This window comes from Lissotriton helveticus, chromosome 6, assembly GCF_964261635.1.
Source record: "Lissotriton helveticus chromosome 6, aLisHel1.1, whole genome shotgun sequence".
Lineage (NCBI taxonomy): Eukaryota > Metazoa > Chordata > Amphibia > Caudata > Salamandridae > Lissotriton > Lissotriton helveticus.
The window spans coordinates 1,924,727,281-1,924,752,914 of NC_136067.1; the positions used below are offsets into that span (position 1 = coordinate 1,924,727,281).

Genomic DNA, 25,634 nt, shown 5'->3' on the forward strand with positions numbered 1-25,634 from the left:
CTGATAATGTTGTCCTTCTACCACAAACCTGAGGTATTTCCTGTGGGCTTTGTGAATAGGGATATGAAAGTAAGCGTCTTTTAGATCCAGTATAGAAAGAAAGTCCCCTTTCTTCAGTAAAGGAAGTACTTGTTGGAGCGTGACCATGTGGAAATGTTCCGAATTTATGTATGCGTTGAGAGGTCTTAGGTCCAGTATTGGCCTTAGAGACCCGTCCTTTTTGGGGATTAGGAAGTATAGGGAGTATACTCCTGTTCCCTGTTGGTTCTGTGGAACCTTCTCTATGGCATGCTTTTCTAGCAGTGATATTACTTCCTGTTTTAATAGTGTCAGGTGATCTTGTTTCACTGGACGCTGTTTGGGGGGGATGTTTGGTGGGGTAGCTGTGAGTTCTAGGCAATAACCATGTTGGATAATTTGTCTTACCCACTTGTCTGATGTGATGTTTTCCCAGACAGGTAGGAACTGTGATAGGCGTCCCCCTACCGGTGTTATATGGTCTGGGGGAAGCTCTATGAAGTCACTGTTTTGGGGTTGGAGAGTTGCGGTTGTTGTTGTTTCCGCGACCTCTACCCTTGTTGTTGTTACCCCTGTATCCACCTCTAGAATTACCTCTGGGTGATGTAGGTGTAAAAGAGGTTTGCTGTTGGTTTGTACCTGTACTTTTGGATCCTCCTCTATAGGTGGATCTACGAAAGGAACCTCTTTGTGTCGGCTGTTGCAATGCTCCCATTGATTTAGCCGTTTCTGTATCCTTTTTCATCTTTTCTAGGGCCTCATCTGTCCCTGTGCCAAAAAGTGTTTTCCCATCAAAAGGTTGGTTCAGTAACGATGTTTGTACCTCTTGTTTGAACCCTGACACTCTGAGCCATGCATGTCTCCTTAACATGATGCTTGTATTTGTCGACCTTGCCGCAGTTTCTGCCGCGTCTAGGGCGCACTTTATTGAAGTGTTAGTAATTAACTTCCCTTCTTGTATAAGTTGATCTGCTCTCTTTTGATGTTCTTTAGGGAGATGTTTGATGAGTGTTTCTAACTCATCATAATGCGCTCTGTCATACCTTGCAAGTAGTGCTTGCGTATTAGCTATGCGCCAACTGTTTGCCGCTTGAGATGCTACTCTCTTGCCAGAGGCATCTATTAGTTTAGACTCTTTGTCCGGAGGTGGAGCTTCTCCTGTAGATAAAGAGTTTGCTCTCTTGCGAGCGTTTGTGACCACTAGTGAGTCTAGAGGAATTTGTCCCTTAATGTATATTGGGTCTTTTGGAGCTGCCCTATATTTTTTATCAATTCTTGGGTTCAATACCCTAGCCCTCACTGGGTCTTTGAATATCTCTGATGTATGACTGAGAAGGCCCTTTAGCATTGGGAGTGTTCCTGATGTCCTTTGTGCAGTAGGTAGTGTTTCTAATAAGAAGTCCTGTACTTGAGGTTCTGTATGTAGGTCCACCTTATGAAATGTTGCTGCTCTAGTAATGAGTTGTGCAAACCCAGTATTGTCATCAGGAGGTGAAGGTTTTGAGGGATATGACTCAAGGTCGGTATCATTACCTGATCCCACATTATACTCCTCCCATGGGTCTGCCTCCTCTGGGATTGTGTCTTCATCATCCCCAGGGTGTCCCCCCTCCCCTGTGTCACTCTCTCCATCTGTTGTAGGTGTAGATGGACGTGTGGGAGGAATATCTGGCCTATTGTGAGGAAGAGGCGAAGATGGTGTGTGAGGTTTGGGAGAAGGGGGAGGAGTTGTATTCGTCCCCATTGTTCTCTTCTTTGGATGAGCCTTGTCGTCCAAATGTTCATGTTTCCTCTTTTTAGGTAGTTCTGTGGCTACCTTGCCAGTCTTTGGGTCAATAAACAAAGTCTTTTGTTTAGGATCCGTTCCGTGTTCCTGTGTCGGTACCGCAGTTTTCGGTTCCGAAAGGTGTTTTTTCTTTGAAATGTCCATTTGTATTTTCGGTGCCGAAGTTTTGTTCGGATCCGACTTCTTCGGTATCGAAGATGTCCCCGGTGTCGAGGGTGTTTTCGGCGCCGAAGCGTGCTTCGGTGTCGACATGGACTGCTTCGACTTCGAGCTTTCCTTGACCTGGTGCTTCGGTGTCGATGTGGTCGGTTTATCGGAACCGGAACCACTATGATGGGGGACCGAGTGTTTCGGTTTCTGTTTCGTTGCCGGGCTCGAAGGCGGGGCGTTGGAAACTTTTTTCGGTTGTCTGACCGGGCTCGAGGGCGGGGTCGACACCGTGCGGGGTCTGTTTTTCGGTAAAGGGACGTCGTCACTCACGGTTTGTTGGACGTCGATTTCCTCGACGTCGGACTCGTCCGCTTCTGACCCCGCCTCGTCGGCCTCTTCTTCCTCCTCTTCTGGGTGCTGGTCCTCGAACAGCTCCGGGATTGCTTGTGACTGCATTCTCGATACCTCGTGTCTTCGGGCTCGACGGTTTCTAATCGTCGATTTTGACGAGAACGCTGCACAGGCCTCACAGTCCCTGGATTCGTGTTCAGGGGACAAGCAGAGGTTGCACACCTCGTGTAGGTCCTTGTGTGGGAACTTAGCACCACACGTTGGACATTTTTTGAATGGAGTCCTTTCCATGGACCCCGGGCTGGACTACGTCGAGTTTCTCGTAGTCGTCGTCCTTCGAACCGCGTCGGTATGGAGTGAAGTCGCGTTCGATAACGATACCGTCGATTTGGAAAGGAATACGCGCCGGTTATAACCTTCTTTGTTGAAGTCGGTCCGGAGCGCTTCGATCCTCATCCGAACCCGATGGCGGAAAAAAACAATCTAAGGATGGAGCCGATGCCCATGCGCACTAACACCGAGAGGAGGAGTCACCTATGACGACAAAGACTTCTCCAGAAGAAAAACAAAGTGCAATCATCCGAGCCCAACACCAGATGGCGATCTATTCATAAATGTACCATCTGCAGCCCATATGCCTCGAACTAAACGTTATTTCTGTAAACTAACCACTGGAAGTGTGTGTAATGGGCAGACACCCAAGCCAAACAACTGGTGAACACTGTGATTGGTGTATTATTTTTAAATCTAACCAGAAATAATAAATATTGGCCTACAAACATACAGACTATTCAGTATATATTCCACACAAGTCAATGAATATGGATGGTTCAAAGTCACAAACTGCATAAGATCAGTCAATGCTACGCTTGAGGCCCTTCAAAGACTTAGAAATGCAGGTGTACCAAAAATTCTGTAAAGAGTTTCTACAACAACCCACAGTCTTTTTTTGATGGTTTTAACAGTGCCCGTACTTAAGTCAAAGGTTGATATAACTCACATTAAGTATCAGAGCCACAGTGTGAATTATCTATGGACCATAATTACGGCTGGTACTCTTTCTTGAGAAATGTAATGTAGGGGCCTTCTTGGCTAGTACCAAGTTTTGAAACTGTAAAAAGAAGGGCATTTTAGAAGGCTTTTGTTTTAGTGGCATTACCTAGTTTTTCCACATTCCATGGTTTTATTTAGGGGAACATCATCTTATAAAGAACTTAAATGTACAAGTACTCCTGTTTCAAACCACTCGTACCAATGTATACAATGTCCCCAAACATTTTATTTTATGCTGATATTTGGCCCTATCAGTTCATCAGACCATCTTAACACAACAAGCACTGGCATATCTAATACGTCTTATCTTTTGACTTTGTTAATCAATGCTTTTTATGATATTCTTTAGCATCAACAAAAAGAAAATAAAGTAGCAGTATGATGATGTATATGTACACATAAGTTATCACACATGTGAGCATACGCATCACAATGCAAGGGCAGCCACATAATGATGAGTGCGCACGCATGCATCACCATGTACGTGCATGTCATAACACGGCAGACATTTTGGCTTGTAATTTCCCAATGTATTGATTCATGATGGTAGACACCCATCTTGCAGCAGTAAATAATACACTATACAGCATTTCTGTCAAAGAGCAACCAGGTATGCAGTTGCACGGCAGGTCCTCCTACAAAATTAAAAAAAGAAATAAAAAGTAACAAGTGGGGGCGCAACAGAGGAGCAAAGGGTGTTTGTATGGCTAGCAACTAAATACCAACTAGTGGCAGCCATGAAGCGCAGGGGAGTGATGGAGGGTGGGGTGGGGGGGGTTAGTTTATTAAAACAAATAGCTGAGGAGCCCCAGCAGGGGTGGGGAAAAAAACTAATGAGCACGGGAACGGGAGCAACAATGAGGGAGCAGGGGGTGCATAGGGAGGCAGAGAACAAAAAAGCACATGCACTCCCATGGAGTTCTAAAAGCGAAGGAAAATCCTTCTCTGAATGTACACAGTGGAAGGATACAAGTGATACAGTCAAAAGCAGTGTAAAGAAGCTATGTTCCAGTGGTGGGACAACAACATGAAGAGGAAGGAAAGCGATTAAATAAGAAGTAAGCATTGGTATTGTCCACAACAGGTCTTTTAACAACAGACAGCTAGCTAAAAGTGCTTGTAGATTTTGTAAATTATGACACATACAAATAATTAACCACAATACATTAACCAACACCAGAGTTTCACCGTATCCAATATAAACCTGATTACCTCCTTAGCTTTCCCTATGAACAGTTTTCAAAGATGGAAAAGGGTGCCCTGGATTACTCTGATTTCACGGGACCATGATTAACATTAACACAAACAGAAACCAGAATGAATACCAACGCTATCCTATAACCTCCCCCCGCTTCCTTGTTTGGTTCCAACTTTTCACTTTGTCTCAGTGGGGCAATGGAATTGTTAATGTTAGTAAACCATGGGCTCTGGACAGGGAGAACGTTACTGCACCTCGGAGAACAGCATTGTAGACACAGAAGACAAAGACAGGCAGCTGATGTTAACAAAAATAAGTAACAAAGAAATGTGATTAAAAAAACAAAATCTCTTCTCATGTCATCCTATACTACATCCTCCTTCTGCTTAGCAGAAAATTTTACGTACACAAAAATACAAATACACAATTTTATTGAACAGTCTGGTTTGAATATATTTATATATATTTATATTTATATGAGTGGCAGGTTAGTTCGTTATATAGAGCTTTTTGCACATTTGGCTCATATGCAACAAGGCTTTAGCTTTTCATTCGGCTTCATATAGGTTTTGAACAACTGGTTTTGCGTCTTTAAAGCAGCATCCAATTTGAAGGAAGAGACATGGGAGTTACACCAACGATAAAGTGAAGAGGTTGCTGTAGGCGAGCTATACATTCCAGTGTGTGGGTGCACACGCGCATATGTGTATATTAAAGGAACCTTGTATATTGGACGACGAGGATACCATGTTTACCCCTTGAGGTAGACTGAATATCTTACGGCAGACTGAGACACATGTACAACGTCCACCTCAGGCACGCGAGATGTGGAAACGTAGTCAACAACATGGAGTGGAAGGGTTCACTTTTGGTTTCCCAGAAATAATATGTGTGACTCATACTGTCTTATACGAAGCGAACGTTAAATCGACACTCAACAATACCGACAATAGTGTCCTGTGGTTACAATACTCTGAGTATAATCCCTCCCCCCTCTAGTGTCCCTCTGATACCTAGCAAACCATTCCTGCTCTAGTCACAGTGAATGCATGCTCTTTGGCCCTTTCATAACATACAGGTAGTGCCTGGAGTTTTTAATATATTTCTTTCAAGTAATCACAAACTAAGTGCTTCACTCATTTATTTTTGACAAAAATTCTTAAATTCAAACAAATGTTTCCCCCCCCATTACTTTTTGATGCAATCTAATACTGTCTAAAGCCTGCTTAAAGTTGCTGTTCCAAAAGGTACAGACATGATGAAATAGGGGTACATGTTTGAGGAATATTTTATATACCTAAGGGGTGTGTGTTCAAGAATAGGTGAAACCCTGACCTAATTGGCTTAATGTTTGTCACAAGAGCACGCTCACACGTCCATGTATCCATGCTAAAGGGCCTCTTGTTTTAAAAGTCATCATTTTTACATTCATGCGGCATAACAAATTAAGAAAATGTAACCTGGTTACTATCCTAATTATTAAGTTTATGGGCTCTTATGAGAACTACTCTCCCTCGCAATTAGACCATATGAAATACTTTCCCCCAAAGTCTAGATCTAGAATATAAACTCAAGACTCACTGTGCACAAAATGAGCCGAGACCTGTGTGGTGGTACCCACACCGATCTATTTTTCATAATCCCTATTAAATTTACATTGGTCAGCACTTCAGTAATCATCAACGGTATATGATTTTGTTCAAAAAAACATATTGGTGGCGTATCTGGCAGTAAGTAAAAAGAAATCATACCATAACCCTTGAGCAAAAGGGAATAGTAAGTTGAATAGTTAATTCGGAAAAAGAACGAGAAACGGTCAATATGGAACAAGCTTAAAAAAAAGGATGTGGCAGTCCGATTACTATTTATGCCAACCTGTGGTGCATGTTTAAAGGGGAACAAAGAACATCCAAAAAACAAATACAATGGTTTGTAAGTCCCGGAATTAACATAAATAGCTAGGTGGAATTCGGAAAAGGCATAGCGGAGGGAAGTTGAAAGGGGTGGGACACCAATGAATTACAGAAAATATAATACTGACGAGTGGGGGAAGTGCCAATAAGGAGAGATAAGGAAGGGTAGGTACCTTTGCCCACCCAAAAGGAAAAAAAGACGAATTGGAGGATGAGACGGAAAGGGGACAAAAGGATCACTGGACACAAAAGGAGAATTTAGAAAGGGTGTTAAAGAAGAGGGATTCAGAGTAAACCCTCCTTAAATATGTAACCACAAAAGTGGATAAATAATCTATGCAATCCTTGGAACAAAACGAAAGTGGTCCGTAAAGGTTCCTCCAGAAAATGGATTCTAGCCCAACTTAAGTAACAGTTCAGGTGTTTCCGGTGATTTTCCCAAACAGTTGTATGAATCACGAAGAATACGTTGTATGCTTCCACATTCTTCACTACACCAAGATGGTGGCTACATAGTAAATTATTTGTAGGTCTTCTTTACTTACTTCAAAGGACAGAGACAGCTGAAAAGGAAAATGTTGTTTCAATAATATTTCACAAGGAAATCCTCTGGAGAATAGGGAGTTATAATTTGAGTTTTAGATCATGGCCTTGCACCCAAGCACAGTAATGTGGATGGTCTTGCCTCCTATTACTACCAGAGGCTGTGACGTCCACAATGATCACCAAACAAACATGGAAGTGACTGAACTGGTGGGGATTTGATGATTAAGCCTCTTGGAGATACCATAAAGGCTGCTTGGCACATGATTGGAGTGATAAGGCGCTCATTAGACTAACTCTACCTCCCTACTGAATTCTAGATTGCAGTTTACATTATGTATGAAAACAGGTACTGAAAAACAAAGCAGTGACTACTTTTTTACTCACTGTTGGAAATCTTAACGGTGTCTTTGCTCTCTGCTAAACAGTGCTATCTGGATTTGAATGCACAATTGTTTTGGTTGGACAGAGGCTTTCCTTGCTTTCTACTACCAGGATGTACATTGTTCACTGTAGCTCTGGACCTTTCAAACTACTGTGATGCAAAAACAAAGTATCAATTAAAAATAAACTATCTTCTCAGATGATAAGAAAATCTCAAAAAGCCTACATCAAATTGCATATCTGCCGGTACATATACCCAAAGTATGAAGCATACTATCACATCATCTCCTGGTATCATTAAATCTTGGCTTATAAGAAATGCCCTGGTATAGAACTGGTCTGACTTCTGTAGATGTGTGTAGAAGTTGGGAATCCACAGGTAGATAGGTGCATCAAACTAAGGTTACCTTTTTCTCATTTGAGCTGCTCAGTCTTCTAATCATAAACAGCATGTGTTTTATTAGAGCAGATGTTACAGGTGGGTGAAAATCAGTGAATCATCCTGAAATAGGGATTACTGTTTTACTAGTGTCACCACCTACTAATACAGCCTAAAATGGTTCTGATATAGGAATTCTTTTTTTCAGCATTATGAAATACTTAGAAGAAATGATCTGAACCCCCTCTGCCCACTTGGCACAGAAAGATCCTCTACAAGGCTTTGTAAATAGGATGCTTTCTCTTACATTATATAGACAGGTGCGAGTGACAGAAAAGTTCCTTAGCTGCAATCTTAGTTCGCTATAAAGGAAACCTTCATCAAATCCATGAACATTGAATTGCTCTACCTGTGCAGGTTTAAGGCTCTAGAAAATCTCTGTTTTCTACAGTATACTAAAGGAAAACATTTTTTTAAAAGACTACTAGTTAACTATTTACTGGCAATGTAGAGGCAGCAGACATTGAACATTCTTAATGCTTCAAATACTATACGAAAAATGATAGGTAGGCAGTATAGCCTTGCAAAGGGGACATAGTGTACTGTTCCATTATGGCTATCCAGCTAACACACAGAGCACCAATGTGCCAGTTGACAGGCTTTATCGAGGCTCCAAATTAAACTGCCAATGGGACGAAATGTATGATTGCTACATTTTGCGCGTTCCTTGTGACTTTTTGCGACTCACAATTAGGAAGCCGCAAAAGGCAATGTACAACAGTGTGTTTGACACTGTTTGCAATTACCAGTGAGTCGCAAATGGACCTGCCTCATCAGTATTCATGAGGCAAGTCGCAAATTGTGACCCATTGGGAATGGTCAAAATCACAGGGATGGTGGCTTGCTGGGGTCAGCAGACCACCAGGTCTGTAATTGCTTTTTCAGGGAGGCAGTGGACAGTGGGACCACTCCTGCTCCTAAGAAATGTTTGTGCCCACAATCGCAATGAGGGTGCACAGCGAATGTTCTGCTATCGCATTTCGGTCACAAAACATTCATACATCCCCCTGCGACCCAATATTAGGAAGGGATGCCCTTTCCTAATTCAGACTCGCAAACCCTATTTTGCGAATGGGTAATAGGTTACTGACTTGCAAAATAGGTTTAGTGCATGTCAAAAGGCTATATAGGGGTCGACCTCTAAAACCTTTTGTACACGTGGCCAACAGACCTTAATGTGGGGCTGGACAACCTCTACATTTCCCAGAGAAGATTGTGGTTTGTCCATTAATTTGGTGAAGATTATACTAATGGAGAACTATGATTACAAGTAGGTTACATTGCCTTCTCTATCCTGAGATCTATACTGATATTCAAGAACACTGAATAAAATAGCAAGGTTTGCTGATCCTCTTATGTGGAACACGTACGATTAGAAGAGTAGAAGGTAGGTGGACAGGTACACATAAATGCTATTCAACAGGTCAGGTTTCACAGATATACCTAAAAAAAGGACTTTGGGCCCTAATTCAGACAAGGGCATTTATCAGTTATAAATACATAATACTCAGTTCCCAAGGAGAATTAAGTCTTGGGATGGGTCAAGGAAACTAAATACATTCCAAAGTATTTCGAAAAAAATCCTAAATTACTGGAAAAGTGAAGTGGTTTGGTAAGGGCTAATTCAATAGGTGATAATTCCTAATGCACTAAGCCGGGATTTGCCAAATATAAAATAAGGCTATACCTTGGCTAGTAACATGTCATCTAGTTGATGGATACCTCTAAGTACACTAGAAAAAGCATGTATTCAAACTGAAAACTGGTACATTTAAAAGTTTGTACTGTATGAATTCAGAAACCTTACCACTAATTCCAGCAAAAGGAAGCTATGGAGCAGAATCCTGCTTTGCACTTTGGACAGCAAGTTTTATTTGCATGATGGCAATCACCTTGTTCTGAGGGGTGAAGCAGATCTATGAAACCTACTGGTGTTGCCACTCTGTGGCAATTAAAATTATTATTGTCGTAGATTGCTTGAACCTGATAATTACTTTCAAAGTTAGAGTGGTAGAACTCACGGACTGGCATGTCGCCGATATATGCACATTAGGAGACCTATATGTGGGAGGCGCACTACGGCCCTTTCTCTCTTTGTCTGAAGACTAGGGCGTTCCCCCAGGGCAATATCTGAATCATGCCTCTTGGATAGCCACGTTGGGACGGTTTTAGGGCAAATATCACAGGAATTCCCGACACATCTCCTGGTGCAGTATATACATGTGATGGGCACGGGACGGCATCTTATAAAATGGTTCGCATAATCAATTCACGAACATACTATGACTGATTTAACACCCCTGCGTCATAGATGGGGGGCATACCTGGCACAACCATGTACATCCAAAGAATGAGCTCTGTTGTTGGAGAGCCCTAGATTTATTTCCAGAAATGCAAGATTTAGGCGGATCCAATTCTATATAGTTCACAGGGCGTATCTAACCCCAGATAAAATGAATAGGTACTTTAATAGTATGGATGCTAGTAGCCCGCGCTGTAAAACGATGGACGCCGATGTTCTGCATATGTTGTGGTCATGCCCCAAGTTGCAAGAATACTGCAATGGCATGATTCAATTGTTAATCACGTGCATATATAGGGCTTTACCGTACGCTATACACAATGCACACTGAACCAGCATGCAGCACTATGATACTTAACAGACATAACTAACTGTGAAACTGCCATTATTATGGCAGGCACAGATTGCAAACCCTGATCTTGGGCCCCCTGCTCTCCCATCCTTTTCTTTCTGATTGGTTGACAAACGTTCTATGGTTCTATTTAAAGCAGTTTGATCATCAACTCTGACGTTACGGCAGGGCCGACAGAAGGTATTGGGCAAGATGCATGTGGAACAACTTTGCATGTGACAAAGGCACCGGTAATTTGACTTTTTATGGTAATGGCAGCAGATCTTGTTTGATGTGATGTGATGTATTTTTGCTGTATAGGACATAAGCCATCATGCTACATGAATATACACAGAAGCACAGCCATCAACTGTTTGCCTTTTGGTACACTGCTTGAAACATTATGATCGCTGTACATGTTTACTGGTATCGCAAATTTCCCATACAGATGTATTATGTGTCATATATGCCAAAACTCCTTAAACCGAACAAACAACAACAAAAAAGAGCTTGTTTCTCTTCACTACCTCAAAAAGCCTTGTCTGAATGTCTTGTCACTAAAGGGGCACTTCAAAATTAGTAAAGGCATGATGCATCCCTTGAGAGAGAAATCAGGTGTACATTAAGAACACAAACAATTTACTTTTGACACTAAAAGATGCTCCGTGTTTAAAGAATCTGAACATGCACAACCCAACTCAAAGAAAAGAAGGCAGGGTTCAGTGTTCCAGCAACCTAATTGCACAGAATGGAAAACCGAACCACCCTCTAGGATAGCAGGATCAAACTGGGCTTCAATTAATAAGTGCATATTTCTCCTGCGTAAACGCTGTCACCTACCTACCCACTTTGTTTTATTGTTTTCCTGCTAAAGAAAGAGCAATAGGACAGCTTAAAGGTTGATGCCTCTACATTCGCCACTAAATTGTTTGGGATCCTGCACAGAGGGGGAGCTAGTCATTTGCCAGGGATATTACTGGATGACCAATTTTAATGGTTTTTAACCTGTGGTGCGTTAAGCCTACTCAAAGGGTCTGTGGTTGCTAAAAAGTTAAAAAAATATTTACAGATTATTAAAAGGGTACATAAATAAAATAGCAAAATAAAAATTTTAACAGTTCTGTAAGTGTGAACAAATACGAAATTGGAGGCTAAAATTAAGTATCCTCAGAAAGTACAAAAGTACATCAAACAGAAAAGCTCCACACTTCCAAATAAAATATTATATTTTTTTATATTTTTATGAGAATTAAATAAACTATTTCATCTTTTGTGTATTTGTTTGTTGAATGTTTATTTCTGCATTTTTGTGTATTTCCAGGTTCAAACCATTGAAATTTCTTAGGACAAAGTCCCTGGTTTCCAGTTCTGTGTCATTAGGGGGGTCCCCGGATCCCACTAATGATTAACGCTGGTCTACAGAAGTCAAAAGGGTAAGAACCACTGACATATTTTATAGAAGAGGGGCAATGATAGCAAACATTCTCTATAATGAATGGGTCCCACTGGTATGCTGTCGTTTACTGGCTCTTCATCCTACTGGGCTAGCACAAGAAAGACCTTCATATAATGTGCTCTTTGCGGTCATCATTGTTGCTTGTAATATGACTAAGTTGAATAGGCAGATGGCTTTTGCTCTCTGAGGATACTTGGAGGCGTCTTATAAACTGGACTTTCAAAAGAGGATTGCTGCTACAGACTCAGCAAATGCCTTCTTGGGACACAAACACGTCATTTTTTCAGTAGTTGCTTTTTAGTATTGACTTCACACAAAAATCACTCATGCCTGGGCATAAAAGATTTGTTGAAAGTTGCACACTATAGAACTCTACGTTACAATGTAACACAACCAGATAGAAATGTATTAACTTTTTTCTTCCTTTTTTAATATACATTTTTTAAATTGATGGAATAAACAGATTACCAAAATATAAATATTTCTATAAAATAAAAAGTGCTGTGTATGATTGGCAAATAAGGTGGAGAGGAGAAATACCTTTAGTTAATGTTCATAACAGTACAGTTCCTTTAAAGCATCCTTTAAACCGATGTCCCCTCATCATCAGCACAATTCCCATTTTTCAAGAAGACTGTTTTGCTGCATAATTTGAGAAGAATATGCCTAGCTCCTTTCCTGGTCTAAATGTACAGGGATTTCATATTTGCTATCTCTCATTATGAATATGAACTCCACGTATGTCAGTCTGCACATGTTTGCCGTTTCATTTAATTTGTACTGATTACTCTTATCTGTCTAATTAAGGGCTGTGAAACGGTTTTGAGGCTCTGAGGTCTGCTTCTATAAACCAGGCTACCTTATGACGTCCTTACGTTTTAAAAGGCTGGACTAGTTATTCAGTGGCTGCATATGTGCATCATCTGTCTGAATGTTCAGGTTAGTACTTATCTAGTATTTAAGACACTGACTAATCTAGAATGCAAGTCTGTGGGTGTCTTAAACTCCCATTGCAAAAAGGGATAATGCTTGATCCTATTGTGTGAACATGGACAGGTGGTGGCTATCAAGCACTTCACTGAACCTTTACACGGTGCACCATTAGACAAGTAGATGCATGTATATGCCGCCTTCTCTGACAAGATTCACAGACGTCCATCCGTGGCCTCTCATTCTGGAAGCCTCTGGCAGGCCCTGGTCCAAGCCTCGGAAGGGAATCCTTCTCAACCAAGTGTACCTTTAATAAACCTTCCAATTAAACATGCAACAAGGTGAAAGAAATACTGCAGCAGCTTAATGGCAAAAGGAGTTACAAAATATACAAGGACAGGAGAGAATCATTCACAGACTGTACTCAATCCATCATATTTGTAGGAGATCAGAAAGACCTTCAGCAGCATTACGTGCTAAATGTTTAAGAAGCAATTTCTGGTGGCTTCCAAATTAAATAGGACAACCCTCATTTCTGTTGTCAACCACTACAAACTAGTCCTTCACCAATTTCGTTTTTGGTACCCACAGCTCATAATCGGAAAGAGCAGTCAGATACTTCTCTATTTACTTGTACTTTAAAACAAAAAACCTGGTTCTTGCAACACGTTCAGGACCTCTGCTGGTTTATCTAATCATAAGGACTATTCAATGCTTTGAAATAGGTTGGACAAATAGGGATAATGTTATTGAAGAAAGAAGAACGTGATCATGTTTGGATTGCTTCAAGGTGGACTCCTACACTTTCCCATTCTCTCATAGGGTCCAATAATACGGACTTCTGTTACAACTTTTGGGCAGGCCGGACAGCATGTTCTACATTTCGGACAGGCTCTCAAGGAAGAAGGAAAGGAATAAAATAATATCAATGCTCATCTGTTTGTTTCAAGGACGTACACAGTGTGACATCGGCTTCATAGGATGTGTGTAGCGCTCATTTTTGGAATAACAATGGCGAGCTATATCATACATCCAAAATAAAAAAATAATTAAGAAAATAAAATGGCTGCTCTAAAACCCCTGTTGGTGTTTCAACTCTAGTGGCAAGGTCTGATCTTAAATAGACATTATTTTGACAGAAGATTAAAAAAGAAACCGGAAGTGTATGAGTTTCCATGAATGCTACAGAAGATCATGAACCTGTCCTCAGGGTGGGTGAGCAGTGAAATGCAATAAAATCCACATGTGATCAAATTAAACAGTGTAAAACATGCCAGCTCACAATGTGAATGGCTGGGTATATGTCATGGTCCCAGAGGAAAAGCCTGTCAAGCATGTGAGATTACAGCATGTTGGCATCAAACACTTTTGTTAGACGCCAACTGTATCCACTCAGCATGCAAACTTAACAGTATAACTAGTCAGCAGGTAACTGGGAGGCAAACCTTATTGTGATTGAAAATTAGAATATCCCGTGTCAAAATCGAATCCACAGACACACAGTGTTTGTTTTACTCTCAGTCAACGAACGCATGTATGGTGCCTCAATCTCAGCTTGCATTCTTTTTTCAGTGCTGAAGAAGAAAAAGGCGTACAGAGTATATTGTGTGATGCATGATGTCTAGAGATATACAACGATTGTAATGATGTCTAAAGCTTACAATAGAGGACTGTCTAGAATACCTGGAAGCACGTTTTTGGAATGCGAAAAAGGAGCAGCAAGATAGCCACCTGGGCTGGCAAAGGAAGGTGGGCGGATTATAATTTCTTGGGAATTAATACTGACAGGAGTATATGCAAGGGCTGAGGGCACCATGCCATCTTCACAGAACAAGACCTCAACAGCTAACTGACGTACAAAAACTGCAAAGTTATACTTTAAGAACACATATTAAGGACCAAGGAAAGTCTGCTAAGGTGCTACGTCTAAATCTAAGATACTTCTTTGTTGAATCCTCCCTTTCACGTGTATCAGTCGTCATCTATAGCTTCTGTCTTGATCTCGTTGACACCTTGCCGGGCCAGCGCCAAAATGGTGTGGTTGACGGCTGCCATTTCGACAGCCAGTGATATGGGATCCTGATGATCACTGTGGCTCGTGCTGTCATCCTAAGAAAACACGAAAAAAAAATATTTTGTTAATCAGTTGCCACGGTTTTCATATTGGACATACAAGAAAGCCACTGCCATTGCTTTTGCGCGCTATAACTAAGAAGAAAGACTGGCAACGCCTAAAAAATGTACAGAGTGATGACATTAAACTCAAACTTCCTCCGTCAAACTCCCGGCTTCATAGTGTGCAGTCGTAAGACCAACCATGTATACATTCATATGTGCGATTTAAAAACAAATTCCCATGGCACCGGTACTTTGGCTTGCTCTCATTACCATCTATTTGGAACTGATGCCAGTACCACTGAAAATAGACCTCAAGTTCTTCAAACTTTCGAAGTGGTGCAGAACCTGTATTTCATATGTGCAGAGTTCCCCCACCCAATGACAAGAATACTCTGGGCCCACTCTTCTGTTCAAGAACATTGATCGACCTGTAAGTAGACGGTCAGTTGATTCTTCGAGCTGATAATGGGGTGGAATCTACACAGCAAGATCTACAAGATCTCCAGTTTCAGCACAAAGATAACTTTTCTTAAACTGTACGATCTTTCATTCCAAACTAGTGTGAACAGATTACCAAGCAAAGTAAATGTTTGGAGGTGAAGACCCCATAGCCCCAAAATCACACTTGTTATGAAAGAGTTTTGAGGAGGGAGTCAGATGATGAGGTATTGAGAAAGCAATGCCTACAAAAGGCGCAAGAGGTCACATACATAGCCACTTTATGGATTCGCCCGACTGAGACGGGCCTGGACAGACACAGATACCACTTTGCATCAGGCAGACAGTGCATACGAATTAACAAACGCCCCTGTATTTTGAAACAAGGAGCAATGTGTTTAACTCCAACCTGCCAACGGGACTCTAAGATGACTGCGTTGTCATCATATGTGCCATACCAAATGGAAACTCTTGAGGGGGCAACATTGTAAAACATTTCCCATTTTTTGCAGGGGAAATTATATTGGCTATAAATATTTAGCGGTGTTTGTTTATAAATTATAAACTTTCATTGCCTATCAAGTCTTGGGGATATGACATGCTTTCTCCATCACATCAGTTTCAAGTTAATATTTTCTTTCTTATTTATCAGTGGATAAGTCCTCATTAGCGCCGGTCTCCGTGAGGTTTTTAAGCCCAATATTTAGAGACATACTTATTAATCGTTCAAGCAGCGCAGAGCAGCAAGCCAAGTTTGCAGACGGTAAGCACAAACGTTCTTTCCTCCATGTCTCATTTTATACATATGGATGTTCCCATTATGTAAAGTCTGCTCCTATTATAATATGCCCTGTGTAAACATCTAATTTGATCAATCCAATTTCTATGGCTATCTCTCTCGGGTGCATGAGTGACATCTTACATTGGGCCCCAAGTCTCCCTCCTTAGATTCTGGATATGAGCGAGACCACTCATGTTATTTGTTTCCCCCAAGCAGCACTCTGATTTCCAATGGACACTGTCAGGTAGTTTCTTCCAATTTACTGATTCTGCTTCTAGGGAAAGTGAGTATATGTATACCATTGAGTATGTGACAGGTCATAATCTTTCTGCAATTTGGAAAACATATTCACCCCATCCTCCTCCTCTCATATTTTAGTTATCCCTATAAGATCCCATTGCTGAAGGCCATTGAACTTGCCCACTTCCTTCAGCATTATTCCCTTCCATAACGGGTTTCTCTCATTATCTTTCCCTGCCAACTCATGTACTCATGTATCCTGTGACTTTAACCCAGGCATTAAGTGTGGTCTGAGTCAGTAATAAGAGAACTTTTCTTCCCATTGCCCAAAATCTATATAATGAGGGTATTATGCATGTATTTCCGTTTGGCGTCGTGGCGCTGTAGACCGCTGGGGAACCCGTCCTGGCTATCCCTGTGAGATGGTCCCTACTGGGTATCTCCAAGGTGAAACCAGGCATCCCCGGCAAATGTGGGGGGCCGTTGTAGAGATGAGGCAAGCTAATGCCCAGAGTTGCCGAGTGTGATCTCTGGTTAGAGTAGGCACCGAGGCGAGAATTATCGAGTCCGCTGACCCTGGTCCAGAGCGTATGATGTTTTTTTTTTCTGGCTCAATTGAGGTCCCAGAGAATCCCCTCACATCCACTCTGGACATGACCTAACACACCAACGGCTCTATACGTAGGACAAACAGAAAGGGGGGAAAAGGGACACCGCTGTTTGGTGCCACTTTCCAACATAAATAATTCTGAAAAGACTCCATTGACTTTCACCACCACTGTTCGTGTCTCATACAGCAAGGCTACCGAACTACAAATGTTTTGCGCGAAGCACAATCTCTTCAAGGTCTGCAGAAGGTATGTTCAATTGATTGAGTCAAATGCTTTTTAGACGTCTAGGGATATAACGGCTATGGGTCCAGTGACTGTTTAATTCTGTCTAGCCAATTATGCACTCTCCTGAGATTGTGCCTGGTTGAGCAACCTAGACATAAATCCTATTTCGTCACTGTGTATGAGAGAGGCTAGTATCTCATCTAATACTTACATTTCTGTATTTAGGAGCGAAATCGGCTTATGAGGCACACTCCTTTCTAGGATTGGCCTTTTTGTGTAGGACTGTGATGACGGCATGTAGGAAATCTGGGAGCAGTTCTTCTTTCCATTCGGCATCATTAAATATGTGGAGATGGTGCGACACTACCAGAGAGGGTAATCAGGGCCAGACTGGCCGGTGCACCGCAAGGTTGGGGGCCGGTTTTGGCCTCTGGGGGCCGTTTTTGTTACTGGGCCGTTTATGCAGCATAGCTGCAAAATCGGCCCTGTAACAAAATCGGCCGAAAACCGGCGCCGGCAAAGAGCTCGGTCGCACCCCCAACCTACCCCCCCAGGGGCCGGCCGAGCACTTTGCCGGGGCCGGTTTTGGTTCCCAGTCCGGCATTGAGGGTAATCATTTATATATGGTTCCCAGGTGACCTTCCCTCATTCATTTGCTCATAAGCATCTGATATTTCATTGAATGAGCCATCCTTTTCAGCTGGCTCTCTGTCTTTGTCACTCAAAGCCTGGATGTCTAGTTTTCCTAGGGATGCAGTTTTTGTGTCCTCTCCACTAGTTTGTCAGTCTCAATTCCATTTCCTATAATACGTTGCAAATGTTTGTGCATTCTCTAGGTTTGTTATAGCTCTGTTTCCATTGTCCTCCAGTAGTTCACCCACCCACCTAGACTCATCTTTACTACATTCCCAGCAAGCCAAAAGGCGCCCACCTTGTCCCCAAGGCTCTTTCTTCAAAAAGACATGTAGTGTTGCTTGAGTTTCGTTATGATATTCTTTTCTCAGTACTTCTAACTGTCTAAAGTGTTTTTGTGTCTTGGTGGTCATGAGGTGTATCTCTATTTTAAGAATCTTTTCCTCTGTAGAAATCACATTTTTGGCTTTGCCTTACTTCTTTTGTGTGCAATTACGTTTTCCACCCTATCTCGAACTACTGTCTTCTATAATTTCCAAAGAAATGTGGGAGAATCTACAAAGCTTGCATTCTTTACAAAACACAGGGTAAAATCTCTCACCAGCCATAATCTCTGTGTCCTTTAACTTGATCTCCAACTGGGTCAATTTCGACAACTGTTTTCTACTTTTGTTATTATTAGGGAAAATTGTTATGTCATGGTCTTGTTAATGAAGAAAGGATAATGTAAACATGTTCTGATTGCTTAAAGGTGGATGCCTACCCTTTCCCATTCTCTTGTTGGGTCCTCTCAGGGAAAGAATACAGACTTCAATTTCAACTTTTGGGCAAGCTGGATAGCCTGTTCCACAATGTGTATACGCTCTCAAGAAAAAAATAATTAAATAATGTGCTTTTATCTGTGTGATGTGCTCATTTTTGGGATGGCAACGAGGAGCTACATTGTACAACCAAAATACAATATTTAAAAAGTCAATTGCTGTAAAAACACCTGTTGAGTGTTTCAACTCTAGTGACCTGCTCTAATCCTAAATTGACAATTTTACCGTACATGATTGAAAAAGAAGCAGAAAGTGTTGCGGGGGCTTCCATGGCTGCTACAGTAATCATGAACCTGTCCTAAGCGTGGTTGAGGAGTGAAATGATATAAAATCTAGATGTGATAAACACGGACAGAGTAGAAAATGTCAGCTAACAATGTGATTGGCTAGGCTAGATGAAAAGCCTGACACGCATGTGATATTACAGGATGTTGGCAACAGTGGCAATGTAGTCTAGTTTGGAGATTATTTTGTGCACCCCTGAAAGATATGCGCAGTGTTTTTCTGTCCAGTGTTTGGATCTTCATATATCAAGCCCAGAGCATGGACGAGTTGTGCCAAGTGTGTGGATGTTAATGAAGTCTGTGTGAGGTTCATCGTCCTGTCCAAGTCAAGCTACATCATCTTGCTGAAATCGCCATTCACTATGTGTACCAGGGAGTCTGCTTCCAACTTTATTTGGCCCATTTTATGCGGGACCATCTGTTGCACTTATATATATATTCTCAGTACTATTAAGTGAAATCTACACATAGTAGTAAATCCATTTTCTAATGATTTGGAAGGATGGGACTTTCTTAGCTGATATAGTCACCCCTCTATAGCCCCGTGTGAACCTCACATAGGTAATTGATATATATATATATATATATTGTAGAAACTTGGATTATTTGGGGTGAGTGTCAACCTACTTCCAGTAATGATCACAATCCTTGTCAGGGTGAACCCTTAAAATCACTTAATAAATGTGAGAACAACCTCATGGTAGCAATGGCAGGCTTAACGTTAGGGCAACGTGTAAAGTATTTATGCAGGACAAAACAGTAATAAAGTCGAAATGTAAAACAATACAAATTCCAAACTGAAGATGCAGCAGATCAGATACACCAACCAGGATTGTCCTGGTGAAGAATTTTACAATCTGACGTAGTTCTTTAAGTCCTTATCCAACACAGGATTAACCTTCTGAAACATCCACAGGACCTCAGGGTTGGCTCTTAGAGAATCACAGTGTCTGGCAGAAGCCAAACATCTGGCCCAATGCAGGTCCAGTTGCCACTGGTCAGTGCAAGAAAAGGCCTCTTGTTGTGTCCCTCTGTTTTTTGTAACTCAAATCGGTCAAGTTTTTAAAAGGTACAATGGGTTTACCAAACGGTTTATTAAATAACAGAGGCAAAAATGCAAGTGCATAGGGTTGATCAGAGTCACATTCCCCATTACAAAGATGTGGCATAATTGAGGGTTGCTCAGAGTCACAGGCCCCAATAAAACTTGTGGCATTATTGCGGCAGTACATTTGTGACACTTCCATAACTTCCCTTTCACCAAGCGGAGATAAAATATTCCCCAACAGACAGAGAAGAAAGAAAGAGAAAAAATGCAGGGGGCCTATGTTGAGAAAGGGAGGGAACCCCCCATCCATCTCCCCACCCATAGGGGAGGGCGACAGAAGTTGGGGGCGGGCTCAGGGGGTAGCGGAAGAGAAAAGAGCGGTCAATCAATCTGCAGGATATGTACAGGCCAGCGGGAGACATCAATGCAGTAGTGAGGCCATCAAAAACAGAGAAGGGAGTCCACAGGGTAGACTACTTTCCAAATTGTATGGATCGTAACGCAGGACCACCATATGTGCAAGAAGGCACCTTCCTTCGGTGACAGCACCAGCATAGGGTGATGGAGGTAGGGAACATTTTGGTAAGTCAAAGCGGTCAGTGTAAGGCACCATTGGAACATTATCTTGTATGTGTTTTCTCTATGAGGGATGCTTATATGTGTTTTTAGGGGGGGGTTGCTCCAAATTCTCTCTCATTGTTTGGTTGTTATGAGGGTCTCCAGTGCAGTTTTCCAAATAGTCCGAAAGGGATAACTTGTGGGGGTTTGCAATCTTAAATGTCCTGTAGGTATTGAAAACTATGCCTTTGGTGCCGCTAATGAGCAGATCATTTTCTCAAATGGGGTAAAATTGTGTGTACCAGCTAGGGCATTGGGGGCTTGTATTGTATTGTATTGTAGGTGTACTTATAGAGCGCGGTCCTGTCACCCAAAGGGCATCCTGGCGCTTGAAATTCGGTCAACAACACTTTTCACTGCTCTGACATTTCTAGGAAAGAGATGCGTTTTTAAGGCTTTCCTGAACGGGAAGTAATCCCTATGGCTTCTAAAGGAGAGTGGCAGGGAATTCCAAAATTTGGCCGCTGCAACACTAAATGAGCGGCCACCCATCCTGACTCTCTGAAACCTCGGGACCACAAGCAGTTGTGCCGAAGAAGAGCGGAGGGGCCGGGAGGCAGAGTACCAGGCGAACATATTCTGCAGGGGCACTGGACCCTGTCGATGTACCGCCTTAAACACCAGGCACGCCGCCTTGTACAATACACGCAGGTGCACCGGCAGCCAGTGTAGATCTCTTAGAGCTAGAGTAGAAGAGCTAAAGTTAGGGCGAGAAAGGGCCAGCTTGGCGGCCATATTCTGCACCCGTTGTAACTTCCCCAGCAGATTTTTTGGGGCCTCCAGAAGTAGCGCATTACAATAGTCTAAACGACTTAGTATGGTCCCGCGGACTACTTCCGGCCTGGCCTGAGCGGGGAGGAGGGGCAGGACTTTACGCAGCATGCGTAGCAGCATCATGCACGTAGAGATGGTCTTATTGACGTGCATGTCAAGCTGTAAATTTGGGCCGAAGATCACCCCCAAATTACGAGCTGATTCCGCAGCCGTCACTGGCTCAGGAAAAGTGGCAGGCCAAAAGTTCTCTGGGAGTACCCGCGGGATCCGGTCCATGGAGCAGTGGAGCACCTCCGTTTTTGTGCTGTTAAATTGTAAGGAATTAGCCCGCAGCCAATCCGCTGTGGCTGCCATACAGCGATGGAATGTCTCCAACGGGACCGCGTTATTTCCTTCCAGAGAAAAGACCAGCTGGGTGTCATCAGCGTAGTAAAAAGCCGAGACACCAAAGGATTTTATAAGCTGGACCAGAGGGCGGAGGTACAAGTTAAAAAGTATAGGGCTGATGGCCGAGCCCTGTGGGACCCCCTGCCCTACTTTCCGTGGCTCCGATCGAAATGGAGGAAGCGCGACCAACTGCTGCCGGCTACTGAGATAGGATACCAGCCAGTCTCTTGCTCCCTCTGTGACCCCGCACTCCTCAAGCCTCCGGATGAGGGTCCGATGGCAGACCGTGTCGAATGCGGTCGACATGTCGAGCAGCACTAAGAAGGCTGCCCGACCACTGTCGACACGTAAACGGAGATTGTCCAGTACGGATGTATGACGTTACAACGCATACTTTTACCACGCATGCCTTTACAACGCGGTTTTTACATCGCAAACCTTTACAACGCATAGCGCTTAGAGGTGCTGGATAGTGGTAAGTATAATTTTCTATTCCAACTCCAGTTCCCGTGGACACTAGGGAAGGTGTTGGATAGAAAATTAAACTTATTCCCTATCCTAGAGCGCCCCCCAGCGCAATGCGTTGTAATGGTTTGCGTTGTAATGCCTGCGTTGTAATGGTAGTGCGTGGTAAAAGTTTCGTTGTAAACGTTGTTTACCGTCCAGTACGGTTACCAGTACGGACTCCGTCCCGTGCCCAGGACGGAAGCCAAACTGTGTCTCATCGAACCATCCGATTTCTTCCAGGAAGCCTGAAAGTGAACGGGTCACCCATTTTTCCACGATCTTAATAGGAAAAGGGAGCAAGGAGATTGGCCTATAGTTGGAAAGACAGGCAGGGTCCAGCGTTGGTTTCTTGAGCAGTGGTGACACTACTGCTAGCTTCCAGCACTCGGGAACAGTTGCCAAGTCCAGAGACTGGAGGCAGATGGAATACAAAGGCTGGAAAAGTTCCGCCTGAAATGCCTTCCAGAATTTGGGAGGCAATGGATCGAGCGGAGAACCCGATGACACCGTATGTGCCATGCTGCAAAATTCCTTAAAGGAGGGACTGGTAAAAAGTCTTAGTTGGGGTCGACTGGAAGAAGTGTCCGGAGCTCCCAAACTAAGAACTGGATCACTCGGCTGGGGTCGACTGGGTGACCCGTCCGGAGCTCCCAAACCGGGGCCAGGGACAACCGGCAGGGGTCGACTGGACGGGCTAACCGGAGCTCTCAAGCCGAGAGCTCCCAAGATAAGAGCTGGATCACTCGACTAGGGTCGACTGGGTGACCCGTCCGGAGCTCCCAAGCTAGGGCCAGAGACAACCGGACGGGGTCGACTGGACGGGCTAACCGGAGCTCCCAAGCCGAGAGCAGGAGGCAAAGAGTTTTTTAAGCCATCTAAGATATTACCAGTCTTCTCCTCAAAAGCACCCGCCAGGGAGTCACACAGGGCCTGCGACGCAAAGACCGTGTTGGCCACGCACACGGGATGGGACAAGTCCCTGACAATTTTAAACAGGGCTTGAGACTTATTGGGCGCCTGGTTCAAAGTGGTTTCCAGAAAAGCCGCCTTAGCCAACTTAATCTGCGCCTTATAGCCCTGCAGTGCCAGCCTGAACGAGGCCCTTGCTGAGGTCGAGTATTGCTTCCTCCAAGCTCTCCCAGCACGTTTGCAGCCCAACTTCAGCTGCCGCAACTCCTCCGTATGCCAGGGGCAAGCCCGGTTCAATCTACCTCGAGACTTACGAAGGGGCGCTACCTTGTCTAGCGTGTTAGTAATAGACCGGCACAAAGTAAGATAGCTTTCCTCCACCGAGTTGCTCAGGCAGAAGTTAACTGGTAGTAGGGAAGGCAGCGAAGGTGAGCTTAGTAGCCGGGACCAAGGTCTGCCCAGTTTAGCCTGTCCGACACCGGCTTCCACCGAGGAGTAATCCCCTATGCAGAGGGAGAAAGCAACCAGTGAGTGGTCGGTCCAGTACTGACATAGGATATCATTGACCACTACTAATTGTGCGTCAGCGAAGACCAGATCCAAGACATGACCCCCCCTGTGAGTCGCTGTATGGATCAATTGCTGCAGCTGGATGTCGCCAAGAGCTTGGCAGAGTGTCGTAAGCGCACCATCCAGCGGACCACCCTGCCATAGGTTGAAGTCCCCTAGGACCAGCAGCTTAGAGTGGGTATTAGAGAGGTCATATATCAGGTCGATGAAATCTGACAGGGAAGATACGAACCCGGCGGGCGATAGCACAAAACGCCTGTGAGCAGTGTTCTCTCAAGATCTTTAATAGAGAACCCCATCAGCTCAAAGCCCGATACCTCTCTAATTTTAAGTTGGAAAAGACCCAGCGTTTCTCTATAAATGACACCAATTCCCCCGCCTCTGTTCTTTAACCGAGGGGTGTGGATGATTTTGAAACCTGGGGGGGCAGGCCAAGCCCAGTTCAACCAGGCAGTCCTCCCGAGTCCAAGTTTCAGTTAAAAACAAAACATCCAGCTCCGAGGACTCGATAAGGAGGGCAATCTCTGTGTGGTGCTTGCAAAACGACCGAACGTTAAGCAGTCCACAGGACAGAGAGTGAGGCAGGGATAGAGCGGTAGCCCTCTGAGTCGAGGACGCCTGGCTCGGTCTCAGTTCCAATAGGGCAGCCCGAGAATAAACTAAGCGGGGAGAGTACGGAAGGCCAGAGGAAGCGGCCCTATGCGCGCCCGTTACGCGAACGGGCTTACCTCTGGCGCACCTCCGGCGCGCCTGCGACGCGCCCGCTGCGCGTGACCGCTGCGCGCTTGGTCAGCCATCCTTTTATGGTATTAGACCGAGCGGAAGTCCGCCTCCTGCGTCCCTTGCCCTTAGCAAGATGGCGCCCGAAGTGCTCCCCGCCTTCACCCCCACCCAAGATGGCGGTCGGACCCGCTAATCTATCTGTATCCCGCCGAATGCGGGTGGAAACCAATTAGGGTGCGAGTAAGCCTGTCCAATTCCCCGGCCTACGGAGCCGACACCTAGGTAAGCAGCGCGAGTTTAGCGAGCTCTAGCAGCTCTGTGGCGCGATGACCAGTAGCGCGAATAAGTTTTTTAAAATAAGCACAATTAAAATGTAACAGCAGCGAAGAGCGCGCAGGCCAAAAGTTCTAACCTGTCTGCACCCTCGGTGGCTTAAATAAGCTCACCAAGTGCGGAAGTCCGCCTCCTGCGTCCCTTGCCCTTAGCAAGATGGCGCCCGAAGTGCTCCCCGCCTTCACCCCCACCCAAGATGGCGGTCGGACCCGCTAATCTATCTGTATCCCGCCGAATGCGGGTGGAAACCAATTAGGGTGCGAGTAAGCCTGTCCAATTCCCCGGCCTACGGAGCCGACACCTAGGTAAGCAGCGCGAGTTTAGCGAGCTCTAGCAGCTCTGTGGCGCGATGACCAGCACCGCGAATACGTTTTTTAAAATAAGCACAATTGAAATGTAACAGCAGCGAAGAGCGCGCAGGCCAAAAGGTCCTTTTAAGGCCCAATGGTGCAATCGAGAACTCGGTTAGCTGGTTTTCAGTTTTGCATTGTTCAAAATTTTTAATGGTACCCCTCAGGAAGACATCACTCCGTATAATGGAAAATGCGGTCAGAACCAGCACTGGCAGGAAGTCAGGATTCTGAGCAATTGGTGTGTTATGGGAGGGGAAAATGGTGAGGCCCCTTTTCACAGATATTTGATCCCAGGTATCAAGCTCTGTATTGGTCGGGGTGGCTATGTATGCACTTTTGGGCCGGAGGAGGCGTGGGAGCCATGCCAGGTCCCAGAGGGGGTGACATGCCACCGTTCTGTCCAAGTA

At 43.9% G+C, this 25,634-nt stretch overlaps 1 protein-coding gene across 19 annotated transcripts in view; it reads right to left on the minus strand.

Annotated features, from left to right (window-relative positions):
• Positions 1–12,332: 12,332 nt before the first annotated feature.
• The window catches only part of HMBOX1 (homeobox containing 1), a 480,822-nt gene continuing 467,520 nt past the window's right edge, over positions 12,333–25,634 (minus strand). For 8 of the 19 annotated variants that reach the window (XM_078649894.1, XM_078649892.1, XM_078649900.1 and 5 more), the window contains one exon: positions 12,333–14,963. In XM_078649894.1, coding sequence (XP_078506020.1) covers positions 14,826–14,963 — 138 coding nt within the window. In that variant the 3' untranslated portion in view covers positions 12,333–14,825. The remainder of the gene's footprint in view (positions 14,964–25,634) is intronic. The other 11 variants (XM_078649881.1, XM_078649891.1, XM_078649889.1 and 8 more) reach the window with 4 other exon arrangements.